This window comes from Mixophyes fleayi, chromosome 6, assembly GCF_038048845.1.
Source record: "Mixophyes fleayi isolate aMixFle1 chromosome 6, aMixFle1.hap1, whole genome shotgun sequence".
NCBI classification, from domain to species: domain Eukaryota; kingdom Metazoa; phylum Chordata; class Amphibia; order Anura; family Limnodynastidae; genus Mixophyes; species Mixophyes fleayi.
Genome location: NC_134407.1, coordinates 151,235,448 through 151,255,762, shown reverse-complemented (window position 1 = coordinate 151,255,762; position 20,315 = coordinate 151,235,448). Strand labels below are relative to the sequence as shown.

The following is a 20,315-nucleotide window of genomic DNA, read 5'->3' as shown; positions in this document are numbered from 1 at the left end:
CATTTTTACAATGTTACCTGTTTTGGATTCCAGACTGTCACATGCTTCACATTTCAACCTGTGATGTTTCCATTTATTTGGGGAAACAGATAGCACAGTGTGTGGACATCTACACTGTTTAGGCCTGTAGCCAGTGAGGACTTGGGGATTCTGAATCTGGTTGCTTATTATAGAGCATCTCAGTTGATCCTGATTTATATCCTGGCATGAAGTAATACCCCTCAATCAATGGGTCAGGCCTAAATCATATGGTGCTGAATCACACAATTGAAGTAACTAATTTGGTTAGATTTCAACCTCAGTAATCACTACATATGCTAAGGGAGTAAACTTTTTTGAGGAATGGTAAAAAAAAAAAAAGAGGATCCCTCCCAACTGTCTATCTTAGTGTATGTCCTGGTTTCCATATATATTTTTGGTGATCACAGTTGTTCCCCAGAAAAAACAACTCAAACAAGGTTGCACATTAAAACCCCCTCCACTACCACAATTTTAAGTAACGTGGAAGGGGTAGAATAATGGCTTTTAAAGAGATAATATGATTTATAAGAACAAAGTCCACTCCAACCCTTAATCTCATTTAAATAATTCTGAAAGTGCTTTCTGCGAACATCACAGAATTTGTCTATCCAGACTATCATGTAATGTGTCTATCCAGACTATCACGTAATGTGTCTATCCAGACTATCACGTAATGTGTCTATCCAGACTATCACGGAATGTGTCTATCCAGACTATCACGGAATGTGTCTATCCAGACTATCACGGAATGTGTCTATCCAGACTATCACGGAATGTGTCTATGCAACCATTTTATGGGCTGAACCAGTATACATGAGAATTCAGCCCATCAGATCACTTTGTACGTCTGTGATGTGAATGACTAGGCCACATTCTCAAAATAGCTGCCTCAAATGCACCTTGAAGCAGAACTCTAGATTCCTTGCAGTTTTTGGATACAGTTCTCTGCTTCCCCAAAAAGTAAAGACGTGAGGGTCCCTTTGGCAGTTCTGGGATACCCGCACTCTGTTTGTCCCAATATTAAGCAGGGCTTAATAAGATGGGCTGCAAAATTCTGCAGCTTGTCCAATCAACTATGTTGTAACAACCAGTAAATTTCCTCTTTAAACAACCAGGACTCTTTCTACCATCTACATGGCATGGAACTGGACTCTGTAAAGACTAGTTTTCTCCAGCTTAGATGTTTCCTTTATTCTCTTTGTAAAGTAACAGATCTGAGCCCTCCAGCAATTCACACAATACCGTTAGATTATGTTCTCTTATGCTCCAAAATCTGCAAGGACTTTCTTTTCCACCTGATTAACCTAGCCATGTAGTTATCCACATTAATCATAATATGTGTAACCCAGAGAACGCTCTGGGCCAGTCACACGTCTAACGACACCAGCCTGTAAGATCACAAGAGAAAATAGTTTTTGCACAACTCACTAATAGTAACAAGAAAGGAACTGATCTATTTCAGGCTCAGTAATTTATATATCTATATTCAATGCCCTGGCCAAGGTGTGAGAGTGTCACTCACCAGACTGTGAGTGCTTCTTCCCGGTGTTTAGGAACCGTGGCCGCCCACCATCCTGAGGGTCTGCGCATGTGCAGCCCTTTCAAACCTTCTGTTCAGGTTCCTTTTAGTTAATTGGCTGATCAGGCAACACTCCCTATTTATAGCACCTGAGTTCCATACCTCGTGGCCTGATCTTGGAGTCTCATTCCCCATGAGTCTCTGAAGGTGTTCCTGTGTTTCCTCGTGTATTCAGCTCAGCTGATTCCTGTGGTTTCCAGACCACTTCTACCCCTGTGGTTTCCAGACCACTTCAACTCTCCTGTGTTTCATCGTGACTGTATTAGCTGATTCCTATCCGCTGCCTCCGTGCACTACAGTTATCAACTCACTTCAACTCTCCTGTGTTTCATCGTGACTGTATTAGCTGATTCCTATCCGCTGCCTCCGTGCACTACAGTTATCAACTCACTTCAACTCTCCTGTGTTTCATCGTGACTGTATTAGCTGATTCCTATCCGCTGCCTCCGTGCACTACAGTTATCTACTCACTTCAACTCTCCTGTGTTTCATCGTGACTGTATTAGCTGATTCCTATCCGCTGCCTCCGTGCACCACAGTTATCAGCTCACTTCAACTCTCCTGTGTTTCATCGAGACTGCACCAGCTGATTCCTATCCGCTGCCTCCGTGCACTACAGTTATCAGCTCACTTCAACTCTCCTGTGTTTCATCGTGACTGCACCTGCTGATTCCTATCCGCTACCTCCGTGTACCTGCAGTGTCCTGCTTGCCGCTACCCTTCAGTTCTACTCGTGTCTGCAGCCAGCTGATCCGCTCTCCGTGCTTCTACAGTGTTCCTGCCTGTGTCAACTCCCCAGTCTGCATCGGATCAACGCCTCGCTGCTTTCATCTCGTCTAGACCATCTCTACTCTTCAGTGTTCTCCAGGTGTCCAGTTCTATATACTACTGCTTCCTGAGTATTTGTTTCTATCCCTGCTGGTCTACCTACCTGTGCGCTGCACCTACTTGATTACCGCTTCTACCCTCCTGGGACTTCGCATCCTGCCGGCCTCCAGCCGTTCAGGTATCTCTGCACTCCTGTCTGACAGCCTGCTCCTGAACCACGGTATGCATACTTCTCATTGACTGTGCTGGTGTATTGCATATCTTGCTGGACTGAGTTGTTCTCCTCTGGAGTTTACTATCCGCTGAGACTATTGCCATCATTTGACTGTGTTACCTTTTGCCCGGATAGTTCCTGTGACTTTGTATTATTGTGCAGTGCTGTTCAGTCATTACTATATTGTGCATATCATCGTGGGGTCAAGTTCAGTGTGCCCGTGTATACTCTGTATTGCATTCTCTCCCCGTGCTCCTCCTCACATATATATTCAGTGGTACAACTTGCTAGAGGCAGACCACTGTTCCCTGTTTCCTGAGTCACCTGTTTCCAGTATCGTTTCACATAGCAGTGGTACAACTTGCTAACGCAGACCACTGACTTCCCGGATACCTCCACCTGGATTCCATTCCTTCACATAGACAGCGGTACAACTTGCTAAACGCAGACCGCTGACTCTCATCACCTCCTCGTTGCTTCTGGACATTCCTCCTCACTATAGCAGTGGTACAACTTGCTACCGCAGACCACTGACTACCCTCACGTTTCCTTTGTCCATTCAGTTCTTCGTGTACTACTACCTATATATTACCAGTGCTGCTAGTCATAGACTTTCCACGAGCATTCTCTACCATCTGCTGTCTCCTGTTCCGTGATCACCCCGCTACCAGAGTACCATATTACCATCTATACTGCTCTGGTAAGTCCATCACCTGGTGATCCCTGGGTAAAGACTCCTAGTGCCCGTGACAGAGAGCACATTACTCAGGATGGAAAGGGAGGGGCAAAGTGGAAATTGTGTATGAAGATATAGCATATTTGGATCCATAAACAACATGATCAAACACTTGTCACAGAGAGCATCAATACTCCATGCACCTCTAATCACGCTATATTTTAATAGTGTTATTATTATTATTATTATCATTTATCTGTTGGGCGCCACAAGGTATCCGCAGCGCCGTACACAGTACAAACAGTAGTACAAAACAGGGTGACAAAGTACAGAACAATAAACACAAAGTACCAAAGCTTCAGGAACTCCAGGAAGTCATATGGAGTAAAGACAGAGCGAAAGAATCGGTATGGAGAACGGAGGGGAGGGGGGCCCTGCTCATAAGAGCTTACATCCTAAGGGAGGGTGAAACAAAAACAGGCACAAAAGGGAGCCAGTGAAGCAGGGGGGAGAGAAGAGATGGGCCAGGGGAGAGAGGGAGAATGAGAAGAGTGGATAAGGCGTTAGGTGGATGGTTGGTAGGCTTTGAGGAACAGGTGGGTTTTAAGTGCCTGTTTGAAGGAGCACAGGTTGGGAGAGAGACGGATGGAGCGAGGGAGGTCATTCCAGTGCAGGGGGGCAGCTCTGGGGGCAGCTCAGTTATTATTGAGTGGATAGGGTTAGTTTGTTACAATCCAGCTCATCCTGCACAGTTTGGGATCTAGATTGTACCTCTTGAAATAAACAATTGTGCTATATCTGTATATACATATATATATATATATATACAACTGTATTGCTAAGAAGTTCTGAATCTTCCCTCGGTTGAAGATTTGTTTTTGTCTGTGTCCATACATGTGCTCCTGAGAGCTTACTTTCTCCAAACAAAACTGCAGGCTAGGAGAACATTGAACCTTATGGACATAATTATCGGGGTCCATTTATAAAGATCTGGTGCTAAGGTTGATATTCTTTAACAGTTTTTCATGAGCTTTCAGTTTCACTAGCTAAAATTAAAAATAACCAAAAAACAGGTTAAAATATATATAAAAAATACATTTTTAAAAATACTGTCCATTGAAAAAATTGTTTTATTCTAAGAATAGGCATTTTTTTTACTTCATTTTACTCTGTTATCGCCATCCTGAGAAGCTTGGAAGCTATCACCAAAGAGACCAGGAGAATTTTACTGCTGACGACAGCTATTTGGCAGTGGTGACCCCTTAATGTTTAGAGCGATGCCCTATCTCCGTGTCAGGCGCCGTCTCCGCACTGACACTTGGTGCAGGAGACGGACGCCTGCACCTTCTCACGTCCTGTTGCCTAGCAGCGGGACGCTATCTCTGCTCACCCGTCTGCAGCCAGCATGTCTTACTGCCAAAATCTCCCTAACCCAATCAGGAGGCACAATGGGTATATAAAGCAGCCTCTGACACATGTCTAGTGCCAGAGTGTTTGGTCTTCAGCCTTGCTCCAGCGTTTGTTCCTGTGTTGCTGTTATTTGGATTCTGACCCCGACTTGTTCTTGACTTCTCCTTTGGTTCCTGATTCTGGCTTAGAGTGATATTTGGTATTGACACGGCTTCCTGACCATTCTCCTGATTCTGATTTGACTATATCCATTCCTCTGGTTTTGACCCGGCTTGCTGACTACTCTTCCATCCTGCCTACTGGTGGGCTGTCACCACTGCCTCAATTGTTCCCTCGCCAGCTGACTGATACTGAGGGCAGCGACCTGCACGTCCCTTGCAGCGAAGTCCATACCACCTTGCGGGGGTTCCTGGTGAAAACCAGGGGCGTGTTAGACTCCGCGCCTCAGTACTCAGTAGCGCCAACTGCTGGCAGGTATCATCAATTCCACCTAGTGATTCTGACACTCCGGCAGAGATAGGGCTTCTCGCCTTTTAATAAGCAGAATCTTTAAATATGCCCTGTTGATCTAGGGCCTGATTTATTAACGATCTTAAATGAATTAGTATCTTATTTCAATCTCCTGGACAAAACCGTGTTACAATGCAAGGGGTGCAAACTTGTTTTCTGTTTTGCACATAAGTTAAATACTGACTGTTTTGTCATGTAGCACATAAATACTTGATAGCTTATTTGTACACTGAAATTTAAAGTTGATATTTGTGTGCTACATGAAAAAACAGTCAGTATTTAACTTATGTGCAAAACAGAAAATTAGTTTGCACCCCTTGCATTGTAACATGCTTTTGTCCAGGAGACTGAAATAAGATACCTCTTCATTTAAGATCCTTAATGAATCAGGCCCCTAGTCTGTAGATGCACACATGACATCTATAAAAATAACTAGACACACACATACTTATATACAGGCCTGAATTTAACATTAGATAAAATAGGTCTGTGCCAAAGCGGAGGCAGAGAATGATCGGCTGGTTTGGTTTTATTGAATCCATATGTCAACCTTTTTTTTTTTTGAGCAGCGCTAGAAGAATTAACTTTTAAAAAGCATGTATTCATATTTTCAGAATTCATTAGTTGTATATACTACATTAATACAACTAGTGTAAATAGTACAGTACATCTGAAAATTGACATACTGAACATGTCATATTCATATAGATGTATCTCTACGACGTAACTATAAACACCAATCTAAGTATTAACATACCAATACTAATATACAAATTAATTACAGGTCTTAGAATAACCAAGATGCTAAGACATCAATCAAAATTCTTAAGAATTTTTTTTTGCATACATTAAAACCCTGATAAACATTCCTTATTGCAGAAATAAATACTTACCCTAACAATCTGCCAAAGAACAAACATATTTACATATAATCAATAAATTAAGCATACACAGATACTATATCACTAATTCCACCAATAAATCCATAAGACTGGGTACACACTACAGGTTTTTTAGCTAATTATCGGGCCAATCACCCGATAAACAACCATTCGAGCAGATATCATATTAGTGTGTATACTTACATGATGAACAACAGTAATTCCAAAGTACCAGTCGTCGTTTCATTTGATTGCTCGGCAGAACTATAAATCTCGTTCAGCTATGGAACAAAATCCTTCCAATCCTGCAGTGTGTATACACTCATGATCAAGATCTCTATAGAGTTGACAGTAGTGACCTTTACAGCAGATGGTTATGACAAAGAGCACGTATCTGAGGGTAAAACTTTTAAAACATGTATAATGCGTACGGATGAATCGGCATGCTGATTGGAACTTTTGTTTTTTTTAGTCGTTAGTAAAATAGTTGTAGATAACACGTAAGCTGGGTACACACTACAGAATTTTCCAATAAAAGTCAATATTGAATATCAATTGTGCATAAAAATTCCAATGTACAGTCATAGCCATAAGTTTTGAGAATGACATAAATATTATTTTTCACAAAGTCTGCTGCCTCAGTTTTTATGATGGCAATTTGCATATACTCCAGAAATTCATGAAGAGTGATCACATGAATTGCAATTGATTTCAAAGTCCCTCTTTGCCATGACAATAAATTTTATCCCAAAAACAACATTTCCACTGCATTTCAGCCATGCCAGAAAGGGACCAGCTGACTTCACGTCAGTGATTCTCTCGTTAACAGAGGTGAGAGTGCTGACGAAGACAAGGCTGGAGATCACTCTGTCATGCTGACTGAGTTACAATAACAGACTGTAAGCTTTAAAAGGAGAGTGGTGCTTGAAATCATTGTTCACTGTTTACCATGGTTACCTGCAAGGAAACACGTGCAGTCATCATTGTATTACACAAAAAGGACTTCACAGGCAAAGATATTGCTACTCTTAAGATTGCACCTATATCAACCATTTATCGGATCATCAAGAACTTTAAGGAGAGAGGTTCAATAGATGTGAAGAAGGCTTCAGGGCGCCCAAGAACATCCAGCAAGCGCCAGGACCATCTCCTAAAGTTGATTCAGCTGTGGGATTGGGGCACCACCAGTGCAGAGTTTGCTCAGGGATGGCGAAGACTTTTGGAGGGTGGCCTGGTGTCAAGAAGGCCAACAAAGAAGCCACTTCTCTCCAGGTAAAACATCAGGGACAGACTGATATTCTGCACAAGGTGCAGGGATTGGATTGCTGAGAACTGGGGTAAAGTCATTTTCTCTGATAAATTCCCTTTCAGATTGTATGGGGCATCTGGAAAAATTCTTGTCTGAAGAAGGAAAAGTGAACGCTACCATCAGTCCTGTGTTATGCCAATTGAGGACAAAGCCAGAGAGGCCGAGAGAGAACGGTCTGCAACAGTAAACATCCTGAGACTATTCATCTGCGGGGTTGCTTTTCAGCCAAGGGAGTGGGCTCACTCACAATTTAAGAACACAGCCATGGATACCAAAACATCCTCCAAGAGCAACTTCTCCCGACCATCCAAGAAGAGTTTGGTGATGAACAATGCCTTTTCCAGCATGATGGAGCCCCTAAGTGGCTCTGGAATCAAAACATCAACATTTTGGGTCCATGGCAAGGAAACTCCCAAGACCTTAATACCATTGTGAACTTGTGGTCAATTCTCAAGAGCCAGATGGACAAACAAAAACCCACAAATTCTGACAAACTCCAAGCATTGATTAGGCAAGAATGGGCGGCCATTAGTCAGTATGTGGCCCAGAAGTTGATTGACAGCATGCCAGGGCGAATTGCAGAGGTCTTCAAAAAGAAGGGTCAACACTGCAAATATTTACTCTTTGCATAAACTTAATATAATTGTCAATAAAAGCCTTTGCCACTTTTAAAATAATTGTAATTTTAATTCACTATACCATAGCAACATCTGACCAAAAGGTCTAAAAACACTGAAGCAGCAAACTTTGTGAAAACCAATACTTATGTCATTCTCAAAATTGTAGGCCATGTCTGTAGATATCAGGTCCTCATAAAAATGTTCTATTGAAAATGGTTAATTTTGAGCATGCCTTAATATTGGGACTTTTTTCGATGAAATGCATATTTGATTTATATATGTTTATTTTATGTTCTGTCTCCCCTTTTAAATTTGTATGCTTTTCACCATGTTGTTATCATGTTTATAATGAACTGAATTGTTATGCAGAGTTCAAATCCATTATGGACATTATTGGTGGAATGAGTAGGGTGTGCCTTTTTTATGCTTAATTGATTATATCAACTTAGAAATAGACTATTTGTTCTTTTGGCAGGTTGCAAGCATAAGTATTTATTTCTGTAGTGAGGATTTTAGGATGCAAAATTATTTGTACCTAATAAAGATAATAATGCTTCTTCCTCTCTTTGGTGTGTTAGCACTGAGAGATTTGTTTAATTATGTGCTAATTTTTTCCATTGGTGGTTGGGAGCTCTGATCACTGCTGGCACCCCTGGTATCCCAGGCTTTCCATTTCTGAATTCATTTACATGGAAAGAACTGTTAGAGCTGAACAATACTGGAATGTTAAGAGTTAAAACTGGATTCTGGGCAAACTCATTGTGCATGGTTGCAGTGAACAGAAGATTCTCAGTGCACCCCATTAATGTGAAAATTTCATAACATTAAGCTAATAACTTTCATATCCAACAAGGCTGAGGCTAGAACCATGAAAGGCAAATAGATTTTCCCTTCTCTGCCCAGAAACTGGTCCTGACCTCCAGAGTGCTATGCGTAGAGGTGTTCGTGATGACAGGAAGTACATTCTGCAAAAACCTATTCACCGCATTCTCGAATAAATTCATATAATAAGACACTACAATGCACAACATGGCTGCTAGACTCCATTATCTATCTACACTACCATTCAACCTCACAGAGAAAATAGTGATGACAAAGGGCTTATATACTAATCAGTGGGACAGATTTGTTATATGCAATATAGCCCCCCCCCCTCCCCCCCACACACAAACACATTCATGAACATTCCTCACTACTTTATTAACCATTTTATTTATTTAAAATCCTGCCCTCTTTTTCATTGTTATATTTCATCAAATAGTATTGTGTTGGGAATATTATAAGGAAATCACTATGTGCAATACTAATCAGAGGATGTCTTATTTCCCTTGCGTCGGACACCTGTGTCTTCTGTTAGAGAAAAGTATTTGAAACTGCTTCTCATGCTCCCTTGTATCTATTATCTCAGGTAAAGCTCAGATGTTGTTAGAAGAAGAGCTGAAGGACTCTGTGGAGAAGACATTACAAGCCTTACTGCTTACTGAATCTCTGGAATCCCCCACACTGGAGAGAAAGACAACTCTCATCAACAGCACGCCACTACTTCCAATGCCCCAGCCAAATGAATCTTCTTGGGGGAACCAGTGTGTGCCAGGTACTGGAATCTTTTATGTGCCACCTCCTAAACCACCACCAGAGCTAATTCTATAGGTCACATTCATCAGGTCTGCCAAAACCTTCTAATGATTTTCATATGCTCCATTAATGTCAGGGCCAATCTGGGTCTTGGGCAAGTGTTCCCTCAGGCTGGACTAATATGGAAAGTTTTGGGTCGACATCCAGCTGGTGTATCTAGTAGAGTTTTATGTGACTGCAAGGTGCCTAGGCCCAGCAGCACAGTATTGGTCCTACAATGGTCCCGCAGCCTACAGGAGCTCTGTAGGACCAATATTTAGTTTGTGACTGATACAACTACCATCATTTTGTACTGGACCTTCAATATATATCTATGTTCCAAACTTAGAATTAAATGCGCTTTCTTAGCCCACCACACTGGAACCAAGGTTGTCACTGACTGTCTGCTGCCTACAGAACAGAAAAAATCAGGCTTCATTTTTGCTCAAAAACATGTGGAACTAAGGCAAGTAGTTGTGAGTGAAAGGCAGGGACCTACACTAGTGTTTTGCATCATATGATTCCACAGTATTCAGTGATGCCAACAGGTACCAGGTAAAGTTTATGCCACTTACTACATTTCTGGTCAGATGTTCGGGGAAGGTATAATTAATGACCTTTCAATTTACATATCTCTGTGCCTACCTATAACCCAACAGCAATAGAGATAATGTTATATGTAGCACACATTTTCCATCTATCTATCTATCTATCTATCTATCTATCTATCTATCTATCTATCTATATGTAGCTGGCCACAAATTCTGCACATACTCAGTCATCACTCCGCAGGACTGGTAACAGATGGTGTGCAGTATAAATCCTATTAGCTTGGCCTGACCTACAGTAAGGGGTACATGAATCTACATGAACTAAAGAACTCAGTCTGCTCAAATGTAACAGACTGTGATTCACCCCTACACTGGTCAGTAGAGGACATGTGACTCAAGTGACTGTACTTGGACTCCCTACTCTTCTCTATCCCAAGTGTGTGTCCTTCTATGTAAATTATAAATAGCAGAATAGCTGGGCAAAATGGTGCTAAAGGTGAGCAGCAACAATCTCCCTATAATTGGGGCACACCTGGAGGTTGAGCTAAGGGAATGGCTAACACCTGTTTTCTCCAGCAAAATGTATTTTTTCCATCTGATAAATCAACCAATGAAGTCTATATCTGAAACTACATTTTAGGCATGGGCCGCTGATCGTGGACCTTTGCTGAGTACTTGCCTCCTGGGTTATAATTTGCAAAAAATCCACTGACCAATGTCTTGTTTTATCTGAAATTCAAGTTCTGCATCTTTGACATTATCAGGCTTTGTGTCTATGTTGTATTTATTGACTCACTCTGTTACAATGATCTTCCACAGACAAAGGATTCAGGCTGTTGGAAACTAAATGACCTAGTGAAGGATATATTAAAATGTAGATTTTGTTCAAAGTAATAAAGAGTACCCATCATCTAAACTAAGCACATATAAGGCAGCCATTTTTTGGGCTGCACAATCCATTCATTACAAGGAGTGTTTGACATCACTGTGCCATTACTGTTAAATTGATGGACTGCATTATCTTGAATAGTGGTTGGGCCCACTACATGGCAGCTTCCACCATATATAGGTGAAAAGTACACTTAATTAATACGGGTTGCTGAGCTTCCTTTTTGACTCAACCTTACTTTAAAACAGTCGTCCATCAAACTTAGTCTCCAATAGAAGAGGACAAGTTCTTGATGCCAAAAACACTGTTTACTTTTATCACTCTCCATCTTACTTCTCTCTCTAATGCCCAATTCCCATTTTTATTCCTTGTCAATTAGAGACCTTACCTGAATGCAGGCTCTCGCTCCTCCCAGATGTTGAACGAGCAAAGTTTAAAATTTCTTTTCTCAGATGGTGCATCAAAGAGTCTTGTTTTGTTTGTCTATTTATCAACTTCAGCTTTGTACCTCACTATACTCCATTCTTCAACCCATCTGCTACAACTTTATCCATTAACATTCTACCTTCTTCAGCTCATCGATTACAGCTTTGTCCAGTGCTGTGACATTATGTTTATGATATAACATGAACTATGCTGAGGTAGAGCCGTGGTGTGGTGCTTTACAACACCGCTCAGAGATATACAAAGGCGTAATTATCATCCTAAAACAAGCAGGTTTGCGGCTGATGCTCAATATGAGTTGTTGGTCAGCTACCTCAATAACCTGACGAAACAATCCTGAAAGGTGCTGGGTATTCATGGCCCAGATTCACTTGCAATTTGAACTACAAACAGCATCATTCCCCACAGAGCACATCATAATGGGAGATGTCATATCCCTGCTGACTGGCCAGATATTACTCCACAAAAGAATGACCCATTGATGTGTAGCAGAAAGAAGTTTGAAATGAACTCTCCAGGTCGCATCGCCAGTGCATCCACAAGACTGGCCCAGATCAAATAAAGATAGTCCTTTAGTATGTCATTAAATTGTGAGCCAAGTCCAGATGGAATGCTTTCCACCTTTTCAAAGTTGATTGACTCCATTAAAGACAAGCTCACCTGCTGGGACCTTCCCACCTCCCTGGAGGGACTCCTCACAATATGCATTCAACTTGACACTCGCATTCAGGAGCATCGGCTCCAATGGAAAGAGACGGTTTCTCACCATTTCCTGTTCACTAGCCACCGATGACTTGTGCTGCCAGTTGAGAGCTTCAAGGAGCCTATGCAGCTAGGGAGGATGCCTTGGCCTCAGAATGAGAGAACTTGACGCTAAGAGATGGGCAGATGTTTTTTTTTTGTGACCACCAAGTCCAGCTGATTAAAAAGTTCTCAGAATTGGAAATATCTTAGATGTCGTGAAGCACTTTTGCTCAGCGGAAAAAGGAGAGGAGTTTAATGACCATTAGGACAAATCTTTCTCCACGTTCCTTTCTTCAGTTTAAGTTGTTCAACGTCCTCTCCTTGGGGGCTTCCTTTGTAGGCTCAGAGGCCTTCTTAGATTATTAAGATATGGAGAATTTCATATATTTGGACTTTGCTTGCAAGATGAAATTACCTTTGTTTCTTAAGATCATGCCAATGACCTAGAAACTGTGGTAACCAACAAGACTATGAAGGCCAGTTCTTACAAAAGTCAAATAACATACAATTGCTACATTGGTGTCCAGGCAGGGGCACTGCAGTAATAGGAGTTGTGTGAATAGCGATCAACATATTATGCAGAGATCCAAATCTTTGTAAATGTAGTGCCAGTTCACAGAGGAAATGGTTTTCCTGAATGGGCAGTGATGTCATCATAGGTGCTGGGCACATAACTGTGGGTATAAGTATCTGGCAACGGGAGTTTGGAAATTGCCTGATTATTGAGTCTCGTCATACCAGTGGCTAGCCTTTCTAGGCTGTGTGTTTCCCAATGTAACAGACCTTGGCTTTTATCTCTGACCACTGCTTATCCACTGCCTCTGTAACAGACCTTCTGATTTACTGCTGACCAACACTTATCTACTACCTGTAAAACTGATCACAGTTTATCTGAAACCTGTGTCCATGGCTTTTACCTCTGACCACTTTTTTTGCACTGCCTGTATACCAGACCTTTGCTTTACCTTTGACAACAGCTTATGTGCTACCTGTGTATTAGACCCCGGATTTGTTTGTTTATCTGCTACCTGTATACTAGACCATGGCTTTCAATCTGACCATCGTTTATCCCTACTCATGGCTATGACTATGGTTTTAAATATGATCTCTTATCATCTATTACCTATATACCAGAACTTGGCATTGAACCTGACCATCGTTTATCCACTTAAAAATGCTCCATACTTTAGTCAACAATTTGATTACAGCTTGTCTGTTTGTTGGTGTTACAGTCAACACCTGGACTTTTAAACTGTCATTGTTATTACTATACCAGTGTATATAGAACAAATTATCAGATCAGTTACAGTTTACTGACCAGATTTGTACTTTATTATTTTATTCCATTGATTAAGCACTCTCAAGGAACTTCACAACCACATGAGCAAGGTATTACAGAGGCTCCTGAATAGTCGACTACTTGACACTAAGCAGTATTGTTTCTTTTTGGGATACATCATTTCAACACAGGGCATAGGAATGGAACTAGAGAAGCTCTCAGCTGGTGTCCTTTGGTATCAAGGTAATCCAGGGGCGTTTGGTGTTTAGCAACTGCTACAGACATTTTCTCCAAAAAGAGTAGCCTTGACAAAAAAGTGACTCTTACGGACACATGGGGGCTGAGTCATTAAGGAGAGCAAATCATAAAAAAGGAGTAACTTTGTACCTTGGCAAAACATGTTGCATTGGAGGGGGAGGTAAATTTAAAATACGGGGACAGATTTATATTTGGGGTAGGGCATGTCCTAGATCAATGTTGGCTAACCTGTGACACTCCAGGTGTTGTGAAACTACAAGTACCAGCATGCTTTGCCAATATATAGCAGCTTATTGCTGGAACGGCATGCTGGGACTTGTAGTTTCACAACACCTGGAGTGTAACAGGTTAGCCAACACTGTCCTAGATCAACTTTAAATGTCAGTGAAAAATAAAGCTATCAAGTATTTGTGTGTTAGATGAAAAAAGCCAGTATTTAACTTATTTGCAAAACAATAAACTCATTTGCACCCCTTGCATTGTAACACGGTTTATCCCAGTGAACATTTACTCCTTTTTTTACCTTACTTTCCTTAATGCCTTAGGCCCATGGACTTCACAAGCACAATAGACTTTTGACACTTTGAAACATCTTTTCACTCAATGCTCCGGATCTTAAGCCAAATAGGGACTATACACTTGGAATTGATACATCCCTGATTGGAGCATGAGCCATGCTCTCCCAGAATGACAACAAAGATGTCCTTCATGCCTCTGCCTTATTTTCAAAGAGGATAGCCCTCACTGAGGGGAGACATCTTCTCTCTATCCTTACCAACCACAAGAACCTACAGTTTATTCAGGAGACAAAGAGCATGGTGGACACTATTCTTAACAAGGTTTGATTCATAATATACTGGCCTTAATCCAGCAATGTTGAGGCCAATGCACTCTTCTGGCAATTCTCTAGTAAATGATGCATCATGGAGTGAGCCATTATATCTGCAGGTTTCATTCTGGGCCACCTCTTCAGTGTCGCTGGAAAGTCGCATCAGAAAAACAATCAAGTTTGTTCTCAGGGAATTCTGGTGGCTGACTATAAGAAAAGATGTTGCCTCCTTCATCCAATCATGCAATATCTGTGCACGTACCAAGGTGTCATGGACCCTGTCCTCTGGACTACTGATATCCATGCCCATTCCGCAGAGGGCATGGACCCATGTCTCTATGAATTTTATTACTGACCTTCTCAGCTTCCAAGTTAACACCACCATCTTCAAGATAGTGGATCGCTTCTCCAAACAAGTCCACATCATGGCCTTAGAACATGCCGTTTGCACTCCAACTCTCCCAAATCTTCACTAAAGAGGTTTTCCAGCTGCATGGACTTCCCTTAGAAATTGTGTCCCACTCAGTGGTTTAGCTTATGGCTAAGTTTTGGAGGGCCTTCTGTAAGGGACTGGTAATTTCACTACTACCCATTCTACTTTAACCACAGTTTCCAACTGGCGATTATCCTGTCATCCCATGCCCCCTCTGGGGCTTCTTCTCCAGACAACCATGATCTCCAGGGACTGTGGTACACTACATGAGAGGCTGAGTACAGTGGTGTATGTAAGCAAAAAAGGTTTGTGGACAAGAGAAGATTGCATGGGCCATTGTTCTCAGTGGGTGATAAAGTATGGCAGGCGGAAGATATATCCGTAGAATGCAGGCTAGAACTTTCACCTTCCTTCAGATCTACTCCGTGTCTTATATCTTACTTATGAAACTGATAGTGAAAGAACCATTTCCAAGATAAAAGGTGGTCCTCCTTCATTAGAGGAACAGTAATACATTATTCAATTGATCATTGACTTCCGCAAATCCGAGAGAAACATGCAGTACCTCGTGCACTGAAAGGGCTTTGGTCTGCTCTGCTACCGAAATTCTTCAGACTTCATCCTGTCAAGCCTAGTGGGTCGCATCTGGAGTCTGCTCCTAATGGGGTGGGCACTGTGAGGAACTGCCACAATACCAACGACAGATGACAGATGGCAGTGCACCATCAACACTGACAATTGCAACTTGTGAGGATCCATTGCAATACTAGCTACAGACAACAGGTAGCAGTCCACTGTCAACACTGACAACAGTACACTCTTTATTTCAGACTGCAATCAGCATCTGCCGAAGGTTAAGTCAATTAGGAATAATACCTGTATGTAGCCCTTATGAGGCCCACAATCATAAAAAGCTTTGCACAAGGAAAGTTTGGAATGACATTTCTCTGCTGGTGCTTCAAAGAGTTTTGTTTAGCCTACTTATCAACTTCGGCTTTATCCCTCACAAGTCTACTTTCTCCAACCCATTGACATCAGCTTTGTCCCTCACGATCTGTCCTCTCAGGATTAAGTGGCTTGGTTGGACATTATATGTCTCTGACAGCTGCCACGCCCATGTGGTCCTGTCCTGTGGTCAACCAGCACTGTGACACCCTGTGTTTTGATTTGGATTACATCCGTACTTAAGTGTGTGCCAGAAGTTTCTAATAATTATCATCCTCCCATTTTTGTTTTCCTTTGTCTCCTTTTTTACCTATCTTACCCTGTTTTTTTTTGGATTCACGATTTTTCATTTTGTACAAATTTTCATTGATATCACTTCGCTCTTGCATAAACTTTAAAGGCTATTGTAATAACTAAGAAGACATGTACTTGACTATGGGAATTAAAAACAATGTTTTTGTGGGTGAACCTTTGGATGGATTGTTAATGTTAAATTGAAAATATATTATGTATAGTATTGTATTATGCTTTTGTTAGAAATGCTTTATTAAAAATAATTTATTTAACTATTTTCTATGAAGGAATCAGAAGAGTTTGTCTTGTTCAGCTGTTCAGTCAGTGAAGTAATGAGGCTCAACACGGAAGTTTGGGCTGTTCCCATGAAATATATGACTGTTGCTATAAATCACTGACTCTGTACTGGTAATACCCTGAATTAAAATGTTTCCAAAGCCCATTATAATCCTTTATTTTGTATTGATGGTCAGTACACAGAGGTGCCTCAAGGAGTAGTCTCAATACATAAGCAATCTCTAAAATATTCCCTATCTTCTCTGCCCTCCCAACAGGTGTAGAAATTAAAGATATCTCCTCCCCTCCCTCCAGCATCATGAAGAATTCTGCCCCTGTTGGCTCCTCCCATATCTCAGGATACACCAATCTCTTCCAGCCGTCTGGCCAGAAAGCCATGGAAAACAACAATCATATTGTGAGGGGGCAGACCCCCACCCCAACAGGCTCTCCTCACATGCCTGCCTTGCATATGCCTTTACCCCCCAGCCGAGTCATTGAGGAGCTCCATCGTGCGCTAGCTACAAAACATCGCCAAGACAGGTAAATATATAAAATGAAACAGAGGGGATTGTCAGGAGGGTCAAACAGGGCTGACGTCCTGGAACTAGTTGACAAAAATGCTGAAAATACATTTTATAGATAAGTCTTTATTTGTAGAGTGAAGCTGAGGTAAAACTTATTGGAGACCAGTGGAGACTGAGTGTAAAAAAAATAATTGCAATCAAAGCTAAAATTATGAAGTTACTTCCCCTTACCTTACTGGAACAGGCAGTGTTCTTGAATGGTGTCGCGACAGCATCTACTTGGGCATGTGTGATGGGTGAGTGTGGATTGGTTAATCAAAACAAAACCACCTGATCGGTCTAAACATGTCTAAACTCACCCAAAATTATATCTCACACTCACTATTAACTACTCGATTCTGCCAGCAGTAAGATTCAGTTTCAGAGCTGAAACTCCCAGAAAGTCTTCATTTACATCCTTCTTTCTTACAAAATACAGTCTCAACATAATTTAATCAGAATTATTGTAAATCCAACAATTATCTGCCTTAAATATAGCATTATTACAACTGAGCCTGACACTTTAATTTGTTAAGACAACAAAGACAGAACATTGTTAAATGGAGGTTAATATGACAAAAAATTGCAGTGCTTATTGAATAAAAATGGATAACAAATTGACATACAGGAACATTAAATGCAACATCGTTTTCTTTTAAAATAAAATAGGAATACAAACAAAAACAGTCCTATCACATCCACATTCTCAGTTTCCTGGGAAGGATAGGATGTCAGTTAATCAGAAAAAAGCCTGATCTTGACTGAGAACAATTTTAAAACATTAATTTCATGGCTTTTAAACGTTCGTTTCTTTTCTAAAAACTCCTCCCCTTTACTTGTAATATCAGGCATAGGGTGTGCTGGTATGTTCATCTGTTTTATGACCCTTTTCTTAAACACAAATTTGATGTGGCTCTTTCCACTGTTTACAGATGTGCACAGAATTATGAAAATGTTACGCGCCGCGGCAGTTCTCCAAGCTGCCGCGACTCCCTGTTTACATGTGGTCTGCGTCCTGACCATTGTCATTACAACCAAGGTGTCACTTTAGTTCTGAACCATTCGTCGCCATGGCAATGGTCAGGACTCTCTGTTGCTAGAACACTGCATCCCGACATGAAGGGCAACCGGGCACGTGCGCAAAATTATGCCAAATAATTAACAGCCTTCTGAGGCTGATTTCCCTGTTTGTGCCTCCTGCCCTGTGATTGGCCTCTATATGTATATAAGGCAGTGAGGGTTTAGCTGGTTATACCATCTCTCTGAGGTTTGCTGACCTGCTGCTGTGTTTGTCTCTCCTGTGGATACTCTGCTGACTGATACCTGTTGTGACCCCTGACTTTGTTTTTTTGGATTCTACTTGAACTCAAACTTCTGCTTGTATTTTGGATATTCCTGCTTGCTGCCAGCCCTGACCTTTAGCCTGTTTCTGACCACACTGTCTGCTACGGACCCCTGACCTTGGCTTACTTCTGACTACCCGCTATCATCCTGTCTTTTTTCCAGCTGCGCTACGGCTGCCAAGGATAAACTTTTACTATGCTAGAGCTTAAGACCCAGGGGCATCTAAGTACCTGCGAGCGAATAAAGCTCCATGGAAAAGACGGCTAGTAAAGATGAAGACCTCTATACTATCTGTTCTAAAAGTTTATCCTGGTAACCATTGGCCCTAACAGAAAAGCATTGTTTTGATGACTCTTGTTTCCTATATAAAACATACTGCACTTTAAAAGACTCCCATTCTTGTACTCTTTAGTCACAGCAACTGTGCCTGGCCATAAAACTTATCTGACTGGTCTTCTGAGAACTCCAAATTCGATGTGTAAGCATTTCATTAAAGTGGCAAAAAGCAGATCACAGTGATTTAAAATTACCTTTCAGCCACTTCCAAGCTGTGCTTCTCTGTGCTTCTCTGCTCACATGGGACGGCACCTGTCACATGGTGCGCGTCCCATGTGATATCCACTTCTTGTGGAATAGGCCACAGGGGGGAGGGACAAGTCTCAGGATATCAAAAAAAAATAAAAAATAAAAAAAACAGACAGGCAGCCTTATTAGGTCATCGGCCTCCCGGGAAAGTCCCCGGTAAGGCCTATGACCAATCCGCCCCTGCTTGCAGGATTTAGGGCTTATCTCCCTTTGATACATTGGCCCCTTACTCTCAGAAGATATTTATAGTAGATACATTGATAAGATGGTGGAAGATTTAGGAGCACAATGGACCCTCAATATGGAATTGTGACAAATTTTCTTTTGTTTTTCAGCTTTCATGGTCGAGAAGTTAAAGCTTCTCCAAAGAAGAGGGTGGAGTTCCGAACATCCCGGACCTCTAGCATTGAGAAGAGCAGAGAAGGCTTTACTAATTCCCATGTTGAGTACTCTGAGAAAAAATGTGGGTCAGTGAAGGAAGCTGAGGAAAACAAAGAAAACTTGATCAGGGATTCCAGCCATAAAGACAATGTGTTGTTATATGAGGATGAAGATGAACTTAACACTTCAGTTATCTCTGGTGAGTTAGTAAATTTATTTTAATTAACTTACATAAACTTCAAGACAGGTTTTGGTAGCCTAAAGCATGCCAGATGTTATTAAACTGAAACTCCCTCTGTCTTAAAGAGCATGTTTGGTGAAGCAGTTTAATAACATCTGATATTGAAAATCCATACACCACACAATTGGCCTGATTAATCGTCAATTTAAAAAAGAGCACAGTAGGGTGGAAAGTGATTATGATGGGGGATTTTAATCTGTTTGTTGATGGGATTATTGATAGGTCAGCCTTACTTGCCACTTCCGCCAACCGCTCTGTCTTTTACAAATCTAAAGCATTGGCGTCCCTTCTCAAGCACCACCTTCTTTTTGACTCCTGGAGGATCAGGGAACCCACTTCAAGCGACTACACAATTTACTCCCCGGTCCATAACATGTATTCTAGGATCGACATGGTCCTCCTTAGCCACGATCTGACACTTAAGCTTCAAGTGCCCTGTGTTCATCCGATGGTTTGTTCCGATCATTCCCCTATCATTCCCCTATATCTGCAGATCTCATTCCCTCCTTCATGACCCACAATTCACCAAACAGCTACGATCTTTCGTAGAGCAATTCTTTCTCCATCACAATATCCCTGACAGTTCCCCGGCGA

The 20,315-nt window shown here is 41.5% G+C and overlaps 1 protein-coding gene across 4 annotated transcripts in view; it reads left to right on the top strand.

Moving 5' to 3' along the window:
- Positions 1-20,315, top strand: part of PHACTR3 (phosphatase and actin regulator 3) — a 245,832-nt gene that overhangs the window by 77,338 nt on the left and 148,179 nt on the right. For all 4 annotated transcript variants that reach the window (XM_075176787.1, XM_075176784.1, XM_075176785.1 and 1 more), the window contains 3 exons: positions 9,457-9,642; positions 16,883-17,147; positions 19,435-19,679. In XM_075176787.1, the coding sequence (XP_075032888.1) occupies positions 9,457-9,642; positions 16,883-17,147; positions 19,435-19,679 (696 nt within the window). The remainder of the gene's footprint in view (positions 1-9,456; positions 9,643-16,882; positions 17,148-19,434; positions 19,680-20,315) is intronic.